Source organism: Mastigoproctus giganteus, chromosome 3 (genome assembly GCF_048544385.1).
Source record: "Mastigoproctus giganteus isolate SK-2022 chromosome 3, ASM4854438v1, whole genome shotgun sequence".
NCBI lineage: Eukaryota > Metazoa > Arthropoda > Arachnida > Uropygi > Thelyphonidae > Mastigoproctus > Mastigoproctus giganteus.
This window is the reverse complement of record NC_143577.1, coordinates 74,781,718-74,797,149: the sequence shown is the minus strand read 5'-3', so window position 1 is coordinate 74,797,149 and position 15,432 is coordinate 74,781,718. Positions and strand designations below refer to the sequence as shown.

General features: G+C 34.2%; 1 protein-coding gene across 3 annotated transcripts in view; it reads left to right on the top strand.

The window, feature by feature from the left end:
- Window positions 1-15,432, top strand: part of LOC150088086 (nardilysin-like) — a 569,173-nt gene that overhangs the window by 265,997 nt on the left and 287,744 nt on the right. For all 3 annotated transcript variants that reach the window (XM_090370567.1, XM_090370565.1, XM_090370566.1), the window contains exons 15-16: window positions 6,794-6,898; window positions 15,232-15,361. In XM_090370567.1, the coding sequence (XP_090226693.1) occupies window positions 6,794-6,898; window positions 15,232-15,361 (235 nt within the window). The remainder of the gene's footprint in view (window positions 1-6,793; window positions 6,899-15,231; window positions 15,362-15,432) is intronic.

Sequence of the window (15,432 nt, the reverse complement as noted above, 5' to 3'; positions counted from 1 at the left end):
GAATGGTTTGAGCAAGCTCATTGCTGATGTTATTCTTCCTCTTGCCTGGATTAATCGCCTGTGGGGACATAAATTCAAACTGAGGAAAGACACTTGTAGAATAGATGTGTGGGAATTTGCCTTTAGCCAGGGATGATTGATTTCTGGAACAAACTTCCGTTTTTTTGTTGGAGGAGTGGACAGCTTAAATTAAAGGCCGAACTAATCAAACATTTGGAGCGAATGGATGGGTGAAATGGGAAGGTTTTTTTTTTTTTTGCTGATGCTGTATAAGCTTCTTTCTTGCATCATATGCCTCAACTAATGCTAATGTCTGAAATGCATGTCAAAAAATGGCTTCCACTACGTTTTTGAAGAATGGCAATTTGATGAAATGAACTCTGTCTCTTGAGTTCATTTCATCAAATTGGGATCACTTTGAAACAGCTATCAAAATACGGATGATTAATAAAGATACATTGTGAAAATAAAATTATGATCATTCTTTATTGAATAGCCTTCGTATGTATGGTAGTGTTCCATATCTTCAGATAAACACATCTCTATTACCTTTGTCTTCCCTAACTAGCAGTATCCCTGAACTCGTAAGACCACCTTAATGATATTGACAAAGACCTTGCACCACCTCTGTTTGAGTGTATTTGATCTCTGTGAAATGGGTTTGTTTTTCTTAGAAGTGGGGGCCACACTGATAAAATCCCCCCTTCCCAAAATGAGTTCTTCTAGTCGTGTGGTTGTCTGCAAAGCTTTCAGTGTGTAGTCTTCAATCATGCAGGGAATGGAAGGGAAGTTTTGCAGATTCCTTCTAGACAGCTTGCGCACACGCATATGAATACATGCATATGTGTGCACAGAAAAACACACACAACCTTCCAAAGTGTATTCAGATGCCCCTTTTTCATTTGCTATTGGACCTTGGATGAATAAATGACTTGGATCAGTATGTAAGGAAGGTGTGTGAGCCACACAAATTAGTTGCTCTTGTCATGGCATGTAAAGCCAAGCTGACTGATTTTGAGAGGGGGTGTTATTGCTGGATGTCACATTGCTGACTCGTTGATTAGTTTAGTTGCTGAATTCCTGCACTGTTCCCAGTTGGCTATTGGTGGTGTTATTGTGAAGTTGAGGTGTTACAGTAACAGCAGTAGGAAGAACATGCAAGCTCACTCCACATGACCAGATGGTACTTGGAAGAATAGTAAAATAATCTTATCAGACATTTCTACAAAGCATCAGCTAGAAGTTTAACACATCGCACTACATAAAGAGCTCTACAGCCTCAGTTTTCATGGGAGAGCAGTGTTGCACAAGCCAAACATCAACTGCAATCAGTGATCTCATCTTGCATTTTGAAATAAACACCATAATTAGTTCATACAGAAATAGAAATTGGAAATAGGTTCTGTGGAAGGCAAATTTTGCTATACCTTATTCAATGAGATTAATGGGTGTAGCCAATGCCTGAAGAACAAGTCCTGTTGAGTCCTGAACTCTGGTAGGCTGACAGCGTGTGCTGTGTCAACAGTGAAGTTTGGAGGAGGGTGGGGTATGGTGCGGAACTGTTTCACATGGTTTTGCCTAGTGATGTTGGGATCTTTAGTGGTGTTGAGAGAGCTAGGAATGCTGATGCCTACCTGAACATTTTTGGCAATTCCATGCTCCCTACAGTGTGGCACTTGTTTGTTTCCACAGGATTGAAACAAATAGGTGCCACATGGGAAACAAATAGAATTATCCCATTGTATAAGACAGTAGTCAGGCCACACTTTGGGTACTGCATACTGGTCTGGAGGCCTCATTTTAGGAAGGATGTTGAGCTGCTGAAACGGTTACAGAGAAAGGCAAAGGTGGTGAGGAGAACAAAGGGGTTCTCTTAGCAAAAAAAGGTTCAGTTCTGCAATTTGCAGCATTTGGAAATTAGACACCTGCAAAGTGATCTAATCGAGGTGTTTAAGGCTTTGAATGGCTTGAAAAAGCTCAGTGTTGAAGGGATTCTTCCTCTCTTACTCAGACATGTCAATTTTATCTGCTTTTTGTATCATGATATCTTTCAAGGTCTGCAGCACTGAGATTTCCTTTCTGTTTAATTTGGGAAGGTGCAGGCTTTTAGGATTATTCACTATCTGTTTAATCTGTTGAATGATTATGTCTTTCTGCAGAACGTTCCGAAGTCCAAATTTGACATCTATAACAAGTTGTTTCTTAGGCAAATTGCTGGGAGGTAAATTTTAACCTTTGGACAAAAGCGAAATTTGGTCACGGTTTAGGGAGCTTGTAGAGAGATTAGTGACATAGGGCTGGGCAGGCATGTCGCAAGTTAAGACATAATCATTCAGCAAATTAACCAGATAGTGAATAATCCTAAAAGCATGCACCTTACCAAATTAAATCGAAAGGAAATCTCAGCACTGCATGACCTTCAAAAAAACAAAGATATCATGATACAAAGAGCAGACAAAGGTGACATAGTTGTAGTTTTAGACAAGCAAGATTATATCAACAAATTAAATTCCATAGTATTAGATACTTCGACTTACCAAGAGGTCAATCCAGGCCTATTTTCCAATTTAGCTAGCCAATATAATAAGACTTTAACAACATACCAGAAACAATTACATTACAATGGCCTAATTAAAACAATTAAAAGCTAGAACGTACATAAGACCGGTTTCCCCATTTGTCCCATCGTTTCTTACAAGCATTCTTCAGTCTCAGCTTTAGCTTCCCATATTATATAGGCAAACTATAAGGTTTGGCATAAAAAACAACAATTCATTATTTAATAACCTTAAAGATAAAGTACTTAATGATAATGACAATCGATTTTCACTAGATATCACCTCTTTATACACCAATGTGAACATCAAATACACTTTGGACATTGTCTGGGACATGTTAAGCAATAACTCCTTACCTATTAACCATACAAAACTCCCGATTACAGCTATTTTTGTTTTGATAAAACTTTTAATTGAAGCCAATTATATTATCTTCCAAGGAAAGGTTTTGAAACAGTCTGCCCATGGGTTTAAATCTGAGTGGTTTATTAGTGAAAATATACCTTACCATTTTTGAAATAATACATTTAAAACACTTTCTGCCACGTGTCACCTACTATGGTAGATATCTCGATGATATCTACTTTTCATCACAGATTTGGGGACTGTACAGGACATTTTACAGAACTTTAATAATATTCATACAAGATTAAACTTTACATAGGAACCAAAAACACTGAAACGAAATTGTTACATTTTTAAAATTTCACTCTCACTCGGATCATGAACAAAATTCAATTTAACAAATTCAATTTCAGTCAATACAGAAAGTCCACCAACACAGGAATGTTTTTACATTACAACAGCTATCAACCCTTTAGCTATAAAAGATCCATTATAAAACAATTTCTCAATGCTTACAAATATTTAACATCCGAATCAGCCCTAAACACAGAAATACAAACATTAAGAAACAGATTTCAAAATAGAGGTTACCCCTAGATTATTATAAATGAAATAAGGTTACAAGCAAAAAATAGTTTACATAATACCACACTAGTCAATAATAATAATAACATAAAGAAATATTTTATTTCTTTATTGTATATTGAACAATGGTACAAACAACTAAATAGTATTTTCAAAGACACACAATTCAAAATCATAGCCAAACCCACAAAGAAACTACATGCAGCGCTTAATAAGCACTTAGTCTAATCCTCTACCATGTTCCAAATAAATGATTTATTCTACAATGTATCTTGCAAGGATTGCAACTCTTCATACCAGGGATCAACTTTCTGTGCACTCAATACGAGAATGAAGCAGCATTCAACATCCGCCCTTGTGTCCCGCTCTTCTTCGGAACTTGCATTCCATGCAATCAGTGAGGGCCACACCTTTCTATTCAACAAAGCAAAAATATTAGCATCCAACATGACCATACACCAAATTATTAATTGCCGAGACACTTGAAATTAAATTACCTTATTTCCCCATGTATAAGATGCACCTTTTTTCAAAAAAATTTGGGGTCAAAAAACTGGGTGCGTCTTATACAGTGGTTGTAGATTTTTTTACTTGCATTTCCCGCTTTTTCGCGCTTGTTGTCTTTGTGCTCATTGTTTCGCACTTGTTACCGGTATATTAGGTTACATTTTGCCACGTTCTGCCCAGAAATGGCTCAGAAAAGATTTGATTTTCGTACAGTGCTGAATTCAAGTTATGAGGAGTTGTATGAATTTTATGATGAATAAAACTTGAGTTCAATAACTTTATGTAACACATTTTTTTTCAAATTTCGGGCCCCAAAATTAAGGTGCGTCTTATACATGGGGAAATATGGTACATAAAATTCAGTCAATGTACGTTGCCCCTACCCCATCTCAGATTCATAGTCCTTCATGCACATGTGCTAAGACAGCAACTAATCTCGATGCTGTAAATTACATCACAAAACTCGTGGTTACACTTTCCTGTGATCACGCCTCTAGTTGAAAAGCCCCGTCTACCTCAGGGAAGTAACAAAATTCTTTTAATTTTAATTTTTTATCATTTGTTTTTAAAGTGTTTAAAGAATGGACTTATTATTTAAATTGGTTTCAAAGTACAGTAGACTCTCGATTTTCCGGGATAGATGGTAAAAAACAAATCCCGGATAATCGATTTCCCAGTTAATCCAAAAATACAGAAGTCCCGACATATGTAAGAGATTCGTTCTAGGACTTCTTACGTAACTTGGGAATGACTAATAACATATTACTACTATATTATTATTGACAAATCTGAATTCAGTGCGATACTTGTTTAATGGTTGACCATTTTCATACATTCTTATTAGTTTAATTTTCTGATACAAATCGATCGCTTTCCTTTTGTTGGTAGATTTACTAGTAGCGCTGTCACTCTCTTAGTTGTGATAACGGTCAAAATTAAATTGTCTGAGAAGAACTTCACAGGGTTAAGGCGAAAACTCACTATTATCACCCTGCACGAGCTCACATTTTACTAAAGCACATTTCTGGATGTCACAACCATAAAACAATAAAAACAGTTTGCACTTTCCAGTTTATTGGGCATTTCTGTTAGCACAATCTATTATAAATGGGTAGTAAAGTCGATGTTATTGCATTTGCAATAATACCAATAGCTGGAATTCTGTGGGTTTTTACGTTATTATGGTGAAGTGTGTGTCCACTTCACTGAAATCTTCAGTCATATAAAAAAAAAAACATAAATAATTGTAAGAATCTTCTCTTTTTTTTGCTTATTACTCCAATCTCACTTCTGCAGTTTGTGCATGCCATGATCATCGTTATTGATTGCTTATTATTATTTTTTGTTGTTTTAAATTTTACAATCCTAAAAAAAAATTTTTTTAATTTAAAATAAAATTGAGTGAAAACAAATTTACGTAAATCCATAGTTGCGTAAGTCGGGGACTTACTGTATCGAAAAATGTTCAGCAACCTACGTAAAAAATATGGCGATGGATAAAAAAACTTACCACGTACTACACGCGTGTCCAATATGATGCTTCCCTTTATTTTTTGTGATGTCAATTTTAAATCTAATAGCTTCCCTTTATTTTTATAATGTCGCGTATGGTATGGTCACCAACATTATAATGGTTCTTTAGAGATTTAATGAATGCACCATTTTCAAATTTTTGAATAATTTCAAGTTTTTGTTTAATTTGAAAGCGCAACTCATGCATTTGCCATTCATTTTTGCGATTTCTAAACAAAAAAAATAAAATAAAACATTTACTATAAAAAAATTTCGACATCCATGACATAAATAACTAAAAAAACTTTGTCTTTTTGTGGTGCGATGGAACACAACAATTGACGCAACGCACTAAAACAAACTAAGCATTTCGTCTCTTTTCTTTTTGAGCGTGGGTGTGAAGACAGCGGGGGTTGCAAGATAATAGGTACACTAATCTCACAATGATGACTTATAACGCCGCTTCTCGTCGCTTATTTATGACTTGTAAAATATCTGTTCATACCTATTCTAGTTATTACTTGAATTTTATGATTTCTGGTTGTTTTTTTTTTTTTTTTTTTTTTTTTAAATTTGGAGTCTTGAAGTGTACCGGTTAATCCGATCCCAGTAAATCAAGAGTCTGCTGTTTTTAACTTGTTTTTAAAACATGGATTTATTCACTCAAAGATTTGGGTTGATGATTCGATGTATTTTGGGGTCAGGTTTTGGGGTCTGCGGGCCTCCAATTCTGTGGTGCATTGGATCATTGATTTTGTCTATGAGTGTGAGGAATTCATGTAAATTATTTGCATAGTTAATTCAACAATGGAGAATATCAGCACAGAAGTGTTCTACAAGACATCATAGAGGTAATTCCTCCTTTTCTTAACTAATTGAAATATAATGTAGAAAATATTGAGCCATTGCAGCTCTGGCATCTATTAATTATTATTTGTTACACTTTTAGAATAGGAAGAGAACACTGTTGATGTTATCTTTTTGAAAATAATATCAGTAAGTAATTTTAATAAAATTCATATAAATAAATTTTATTCCTCCGCCCACCTATCTAAGTAGGAATAGTTTTCTTTTGCCTCACATCTAGCCATCTTTGGTTATAAGATTTTTTAAAGAGATTTTTCAAAATATATCGAAGTCAATGAAATTTTCAAACCAAAAACATAAATCTGTTTGGTATCACATTACTTATTTCCACCATACACTTTGTTTAATCTGCTTTTATGTATTTCATTTAAAATAATTCCACTTTTATTGTGTAATGTTTTATTTTAATCTATTTGTAGATAGACCCTTATGATTATGTTGTGACATTAGCAGAAAATATGCAGCTGTTTCCACCAGAGCATTATATTACTGGTGACAGGTTATATTTTGAGTATGATGAAACAGTAGGTATATTTAAATTAACTAAAAATAGTTTTGTTGAATGGCACTTTTTTAAATGTGAAAACTGATTTAATAAATGCTGCATAAGTTTTCATTTTAACTGGTTCCACTGATAGATTTTGTGCTGAATTTTCTGATATATTGATTTATTTCCCAGAACACTTAATTGAATTGTCACTCAGATCACTCACTTTCTGACAGCAAAAAGATTTTTAGATATAGCTTTGCCTGCATTGTTTCATCTTGAATGTAATAAGTTATATTTTGAATATGATTAAACAGTAGCTATATTTAATAGGCTTTAAATAGCCTATATTTAATAATCTATCTAAAGAAAGAAAGATGCAAATTTTAAAGGATTATTGTAATATTATATATATATATATATATATATATATATATATATATATATATATATATTTAAATAATGGCTTAAAGTTTAACATAAAATAAAATAAGAAAATAAATAAATATAAAGTCATTAGAGGCAGCAAAATGCACATCCTCCACATGAAGCCCAGATATATCCGATAATTCAAAATAAAACAAAATAAAAACAAGCCAGTAGTATGGCAAAAATGTAGAGCGAAAAATTAACATAAAAATAACGTAAAATAAAATAAACCAAACAGGAATGGGAAAGTAAAGGTAATAAGACATAAACCATAGCCGATTGTACCCTATATAATTTAGCACTTTAAATCCAATTAGCCGACCGGGCTAGCCGAGTGGGTAAAGTACCTGCCCGGCAACCCAAAGGTCACGGGTTCGATTCCCGCCTCGGGCTTGGATCAAAGTACTGCAAAAACCTTGGGAGGTGCAATATGGCCACAGAAGCCGATGCGCCAACAACTACCAAATCAAAAAAAAAAAAAAAAAAATCCAATTAATAAAACCGATGTCAAATTTAAAATAATGCCAATTATAATATGATTTAGCGGTACCCCCCCCTCGAAGGTACCAGTTCCGAAAAACGTGAAATATCACCAAAAAAGGGGTTAAAAGAACTACAAAAAGCAAAACAAAATATCAGAATAATAGACTGACCATTATGCCCCATATTGGGAACTGGTACTTTCGGAACTGGTACCTTCGAGGGGGTACCGCTAAATCATATTATAATTGGCATTATTTTAAATTTGATATCGGTTTTATTAATTGGATTTAAAGTGCTAATTTATATAGGGTACAATTGGCTACGGTTTATGTCTTATTACCTTTACTTTCCCATTCCTGTTTGGTTTATTTTATTTTACGTTATTTTTATGTTAATCTTTCGCTCTACTTTTTCGCCATACTACTGGCTTATGTTTTTATTTTGTTTTATTTTGAATTATCGGATATATCTGGTCTTCATGTGGAGGATGTGCATTTTGCTGGCTCTAATGACAGCTTTATATTTATTTATTTTATGTTAAACTTTAAGCCATTATTTAAATATAAATCAGTGGTAGTAGTGGGTTGATATGCTAAATAAGCAGCACCTGTGCCGCCATCTATTCCTTTCTTTCCTTTATATAAGCTGGTTAAGCTTATATAAAGCTTAACCAGCTCTGATCTAGAGTGCTGTCTGTTCTATAAATTATTTCTCACTGCATAAGGACCATCGCCAAGCAAATCCTCTGCTTTGGTGGATCGATCGGAGGAGGAATGGGTGGTTGGGTTCTTTGATCTTTTCGCCTTTGCGATGATTTGTATGGCAATTGAAATGCAGCGATTCCATGACCATTATTGGCCTTGTGGTCCTCTGTCGATATGGGGCATAATGGTCAGTCTATTATTTTTGATATTTTGTTTTGCTTTTAGTAGATCTTTTAACCCCTTTTTTGGTGATATTTCACGTTTTTCGGAACTGGTACCTTCGAGGGGGTACCGCTAAATCATATTATAATTGGCATTATTTTAAATTTGACATCGGTTTTATTAATTGGATTTAAAGTGCTAAATTATATAGTGTACAATCGGCTACGGTTTATGTCTTATTACCTTTACTTTCCCATTCCTGTTTGGTTTATTTTATTTTACGTTATTTTTATGTTAATTTTTCACTCTACATTTTTGCCATACTTCTGGCTTATGTTTTTATTTTGTTTTATTTTTATTTTGAATTATCGGATATATATATATATTATTATTATATATTATATTATATATACCGAGTAAATCTGCTTGTAGGGTGCAAGGTACCAAGAAACAGTTGTTATGTTATATTCATGAGCACATGTTCACACATCTGCTTATAAGTTCTGTGCTGACTTTCTGATACACTGGTTTACTTTCAGAACACTTAATGCTGTTGTCACTCATGTCACTTACTTTCTGCCATCAAAGAATTTTTGATATTGCTTTGCCTGTATCAATTCATCTTGCGCATGTAAACTTTCTGTCATCAATCTCACTAAGGGACTTTTGTGGTACAGTAGAAACTGTCAGTTGCCATTGTTTGAATCCTGTTACTTAAGTGAGGATTTTTTTTTTTTCAAGTTATCTGATCTTGGATGGAGGTGCATAATTATTTTTTTTTTTTTATCCAAACAAACAAACCAGCCTTAAACGCATTCAGAGTATGGATACTACATATTTAATTCTTCATAGTTTGACTTATATGGTGTTAATCCAAAAAATCCCAATCTCCTCTTGTGATGTTTTTGACATTGTCACTGTTAGGATCTCCTTTTGTGGCTTCTGCTCCTTTATAACTCACATTATTCACAAAGCAAACAAAACTTATTGTCAAGGCCTACAAAAATTTGACTAGCTATAACGTCCACAATTTTCACAGGTTTATACTGCTTTCTGATGCATATATGTAGTGGTCTTCATTATTATCTCATATTTTACTGTATATTTTTTTTATTAATAACTGTAATCTTTGCAGTGCAAGTAACATTATTGATTTTGAATTTTAAATCATGAAATGTTGAATTTACTATTAACTTATTATCAGTGGTGAGCTGTGAATATTTTAACAATGGGCTCGCACTTTTGCCGACTTTTTGATGTGAAACATCCTTTTGGGGGGGGGTTACCTACCGAGTAAATCTGATCAGTCATGGAAGTGACATCATCTGTGGTGTCTGCCAGAGATGCTGCCCACGATCACACCACTAATCTGTGTGGAGCACTCACTAGTATGATCAGAGTGCATGATGCATTTTTTGTGACCAGTACGATATCTCAAGTTCTAACTTTTTAGAATTTTTGAATAGTATGACGTCACAATCATACTTCCTGCAGTTACTACTGCAGGAAGTATAATTACAAGTATTTGTCATATGACTGCAACAATACAAAGATTTGTCAACAATTTCTTTTTTAGTCTTGCATTTTCACATGCACAGCTGCTCGGGACACCTAGCATTCCATCGTTAGGTGTTCAATTGTTGATACCCACTTACACAGTAATTCTACTGTGTAATTGGGTATCGACTATTAAAAACTAGAATTAGTTGGTTGGTTGGTATAGAAGTTTATCGGCACAAGGGCAACTTAGGCCGAAATTTGCCTATTCCTGTGTTTGGATAGATTCTGGAAATTTGCTTGATTTGAGATTAGAAATATTCATATAGTCTGGTTTGTTTGAGATAGGTGAAGAGCTCATTCAGATTAGCTCATTTGTCATTTCAACTAAGATCTGGTACCTCAATTGACGCTGTTTTCAGAGACATTTAGATATGTCGCAAGTATATGTCTCTTGCTTTAGTTATCATAAATCCATTGTATATTATCTTCTAGAAATTATGGAAATTTTTGTGTGATCAATAAAATATTTACAATACAAAAGGTCTTTTATTTCGTAATCAAGATATACAAATAAAAAAACCTAAAAGAAAAGAAAAGGATGTTTCACATAAAACCATCTACCGCGAGTGCTCGGCAGACGTGCAACTTTTTTATTCTGTTTTTTACAACTAGGGAAATATAATGGATACATTTTTTTTCATGATGAAATTTTAATATTGTGAATAAAAAATAACATGAAATATTTCCCATATCATAAATAACATAAAAACTATCACAAAGCATTCCACAATATAAAAAATATTACATAAAAAAACAAACTATTCTAAAAAAGGTACACAAAAATCAGAGATTACATGAAAAAAAATTATTATACCAATATCCAAGAAAAATTTATTCTAAAAATTTCCATATAGAATTTCCTTCTTTATTAATATTTGTTGTCGATCTTCTGCTTTGCTCAATAGCTGAGCGATGATTACAAAGGAATGATTTGATGTAACGATCCGGATCAAATTGAAGCAGTGGTTTTCCATTTAGATGTATGGTCTTCATAATCTGCAACTTGTTTAATTGTCAACATTATTCATTCATTCACTCAATATTATTAATTACGTGGAAAGCTTGCTCAGCTTCAGTACTGCTAATCACAATGGTTTCAAAGATATTTCTAGATTTTTTATTTGAAAAGGGAATTTCACTTGATTTTAAAGATAAACTGTCTTTGACAAAATCTCTAAAATCATTAATTTTTATTTCATGTTTTATCAGAAAACTTAAATTTCTTATTCGGTTTTCGCCGTCTTGCAACTGAGATGAAAATTCTTTCATATTCCATTATTTCTGGGTAGCATATGTTTAAAATTTCTTTCAGTGGTATCATTATTTTCTTTATTTAATTCAAAATCACTCTATTACATTAATAACTTATCCTTTAAGGATAAAACAATGCATTTAATAACTTGTCACATGGTAATTTTTTAAATGTTTTCTCACTTTTGACTTTGATTCCTTCAAATTCTTTCCACTTCAGCATACTCTCAATTTTAGGTTCATAATTTCCTTCAGAATTTTTCAAATTAGCAATAGCATTTATAGTTCGAATAATTAATTTATCTGCTTTTACCACAGTGAATCTGTAAAGCTTCTGAAAGGTAAGAGAGCTCCTGAAGGATGTCGATCATTAGTGCTAAATGGTTAGGAAATTTCAGATTTAAAAGTTGATTTAATAATCCGGAATATTTAACTTCTGATTCAAAATGTTTGCACAATGTGGCATAATTCCTCCAGCCTGCAATTGCCATCCGCAAGCTACAAGCTGCCCATTGTGACCCGAACACACAGCCGATCTTTAGTTTCCACATCAAGTTCTGTAGCAGTCATCCTAATTTACACTGGTTTTTTGGAGATTGGTGATATGTGTACAGGTTTTTTTTTTTTTTAATTATTGCCTGTATGCCATTATATTTTAGAACATTTTCTACACAGTGAAAGGGTCGACGAAATTTCAAAGTTTGCTAACATATCATCTTAAAGTTTATATAATATCTGCCTCAATCTCCCCCCTCCTCTCTATGTTACTACACTCACTAGTTCTTTGAATATTGTGCAAAATGTCCGAATCACATGGATATTCAGCTACTGTGACCATGTAAACATAGACAGGATAAATTTACTGGAAGGCATGGATCCCTCACTTCTCCGAAACACAGATGACTGTTTGTTGGAGTAAAGGGGAACCACAACACAGGTTGACCAGAGGATATTATCCATGTTGGGAATCTTCTTAATCCTCTGACTGGCTATGGAAAGCACATTGACTAGCGCGACTTCTCGGTATATGACTGCATAGGTTTTATGGACGCCACTAACATTGTGGAATGGTAATCCCTTTTACCCTTAATTTGCATTTCTAATTACCTAAATTGCCTAAAGGCCAGAGGTGAGAACAATGCGTACAAAGTTGTCTCTCCTAATCCATTCATTACATGGAAATTTTCTTCATTCAACAGAAACAATTTTAAATGTAATTACCAAGACGGAATTTTAAAAAAATTGCAATGAAGAAATTGGTTATACAGAGGTCAAACTGTAATTAAATCAAAAATGAAGCAAATTTAAAATACATAACTGATCAATTGCACTGTTAAAATGCTGGAGATGGGGCCCCCGCTCTCTCCACACCCCACTGTACTTTCAGCTCTGGATACTGAATAATTGCATTCAGGATTTCATTTGTAAAATAAATGATTGTCTCAACAATGGGCTCACAAATTTTCAAAAAAAAAATAATGTGCTCTCACGAGCCTATGTGAGCCCACTATAGCTCACCACTTCTTATTATTATTTATCAAACTGTGAAACCTGTTCGGTATCTATCATGAGAAGAGAATCAAATTTGCATGTGGTTATTCTGTAGGTTTAGTATAATTAACTACTAATTTCAATATAATCCAATTGGATATCAAATGTATTGTATATAATTTCAAACCAATACATGTTTCATGAACAATAAATTTATTGTAATTTGGTGGTAGCAGTGCACAAGGTTCGAACCTGAAGTAACTAGATGAAATGAAAGAGAGTGCTTTATTTCACAGCTGAGATTAGCATTAGTAGAGGAATATGATGCAATAAAGCAAGTTTATATAGCATCAGCCAAAAAAAAAAAAAAAAAAAAACCCAAAAAACTCTTCCTATTTCACCCATCCATTCTTTCCAAATGTTTGTCTAATTCTGTCTTGAATTTATTAGCATTAGCATTAGTAGAGGCATATGATGCAAGAAAGCAAACTTATGCAGCATCAGCCAAAAAAAAAACAACACACTTTCATTTCACCCCTCCATTCGTTCGAAATACCTGTCCAGCTGAGCCTTAAATTTATTTAGGCTATCAACTTCCACAACAAGGATGGAAGTCTGTTCCACTAACCAACTACCCGCTGGCTAAAGGCAAATTTTCACACATCTATCCTACATCTGTCTTTCCTCAATCTGAATTTATGTCCTCTCAGGTGATGATTCTGAGCAAGAGGAAGAATCCCATTGGCATTGAGCATGCTCAAACCATTTAAGGCTTTATACACCTCTATCAGATCACCTCGCCAGTGCCTAGTCTCTAGACACTGTAATTTGCAAAGCTTAAGCCTTTCTTTGTAAGAGCAACCCTTTGTTGCTCTTAAGGGTTACAAAGGATTCCTAATGCATGCGTCATCACTGCTGATAATCAGATCAAGAGTATTACTCCCTCTGGTTGCCCCTCAAACATGTTGCTGTAGAAAACATCCTCCATTAAATCCACAAAAGTCTTGCTAGCATGCGAGTGACCAACCCATAATTTCCAGTCAATATCTGGAAAGTTAAAATCCCCCATTACAAGACATTCTGATGTACTGGCCCATTCTATTTCTCTGCACAACTGTTCATTGTACTCATCAGCATCATTAGGCCTATAACATACTCCTACTCTCATTTTCCCTTTCCCAGTGTTATGTCACACAAAACAGATTCAACATTGCACTGTCCACCCATGTCAACTGGATGCACTTCCTTAGATTTTGTTTGTTTCTTAACTAACAGCATAACCCCTCCTCCCTTCTTACCCTGTCTGTCCTTTCGATACACATTGTACTCCCCAAATTCCAATTCTGCATTGCTAATATCTGTGTGACACCAAGTTTCTGCTATCCCAACAATATCTGCTTTTGATGTCTTGATCAGTACTTCAAATTAATCAATTTTATTTACTATACTTCTAGCATTAGTGTAAATGCAAATATATATGCACTTGTTCTTACTCTTAGTTACTCTAACAGAGCCCGTGTATTTACTTGTTCCATGATGGCTCCAGGCAGCTCTTGAAATCCCCAGCAACTTGCTCTCTAGGCTGCTGCTCATTACAATAGAAGCAGTGCAAGAATCACTTTTGCTTCTTCCTGCATCTACCATTAATCTTTTAGTCTATGAATCCCACAAACTAGCAGTTTTCCAACCCACCTAACACTGCCTCGATAGCATCAACAAATATTTTTGCACCCTTTCTATTTAAGTGTATCCCACTCTTTCTAATTGTCGTGTTTACCAAAAATGTATAAAGGTTCGAAATGCTCATTTTGGAATATTTTGAGAGCACCTGTTAAATATTACTTAGCTTTGCCTTAACTATTAATAAATATCTTTTGTTTATAATTCTATTTGTGATGCCAGTCGTTAATGTAACATACCATCGCGAAAAAGGGTTAGAAATGTGAAATTCCTAGGTGATGCACTTTCTTTGAACTAGTGTATGCCAACCGATTCTTTCTCACCGATGCTCAAAAACTGATTGTCACATGCGTGAACTACAATATCAGCCATTTCTAACTTTGAGCCTTTTCCTACCCATTTCTACTTAAGGGGGTTGTTGTGGCTAATGCAAAGCCAACTCAGTGTATATATATAAAGAAACATTTTTAATTTATAGTACTTTGGTCCCATCTTGATCAGAGTTTCTTGATGCACTCCTTTTGTGATAAATTCTTTACAGTTGTTACTACTGTTAGGAAAGCTTGTGAAATGTTAATATAGCTTATAATTTGAAATTCTCTTCCTTCAGATCATTAGGAAATGCCAGAATGCACTAGTTCCATCTAAGGCTAATATAATCATAACATCTAGTCGTTACAAGGAAGAAGAAATTTGCACAGATCGAGAACCGTGGATGGAAACTCCTTATTGCTCTGCTGGTAAGGACCTGATTTTATTTTATAGGAGGATTTAGAGTGCTAAAACAAACTTCATTTTTAATTCCTTTATC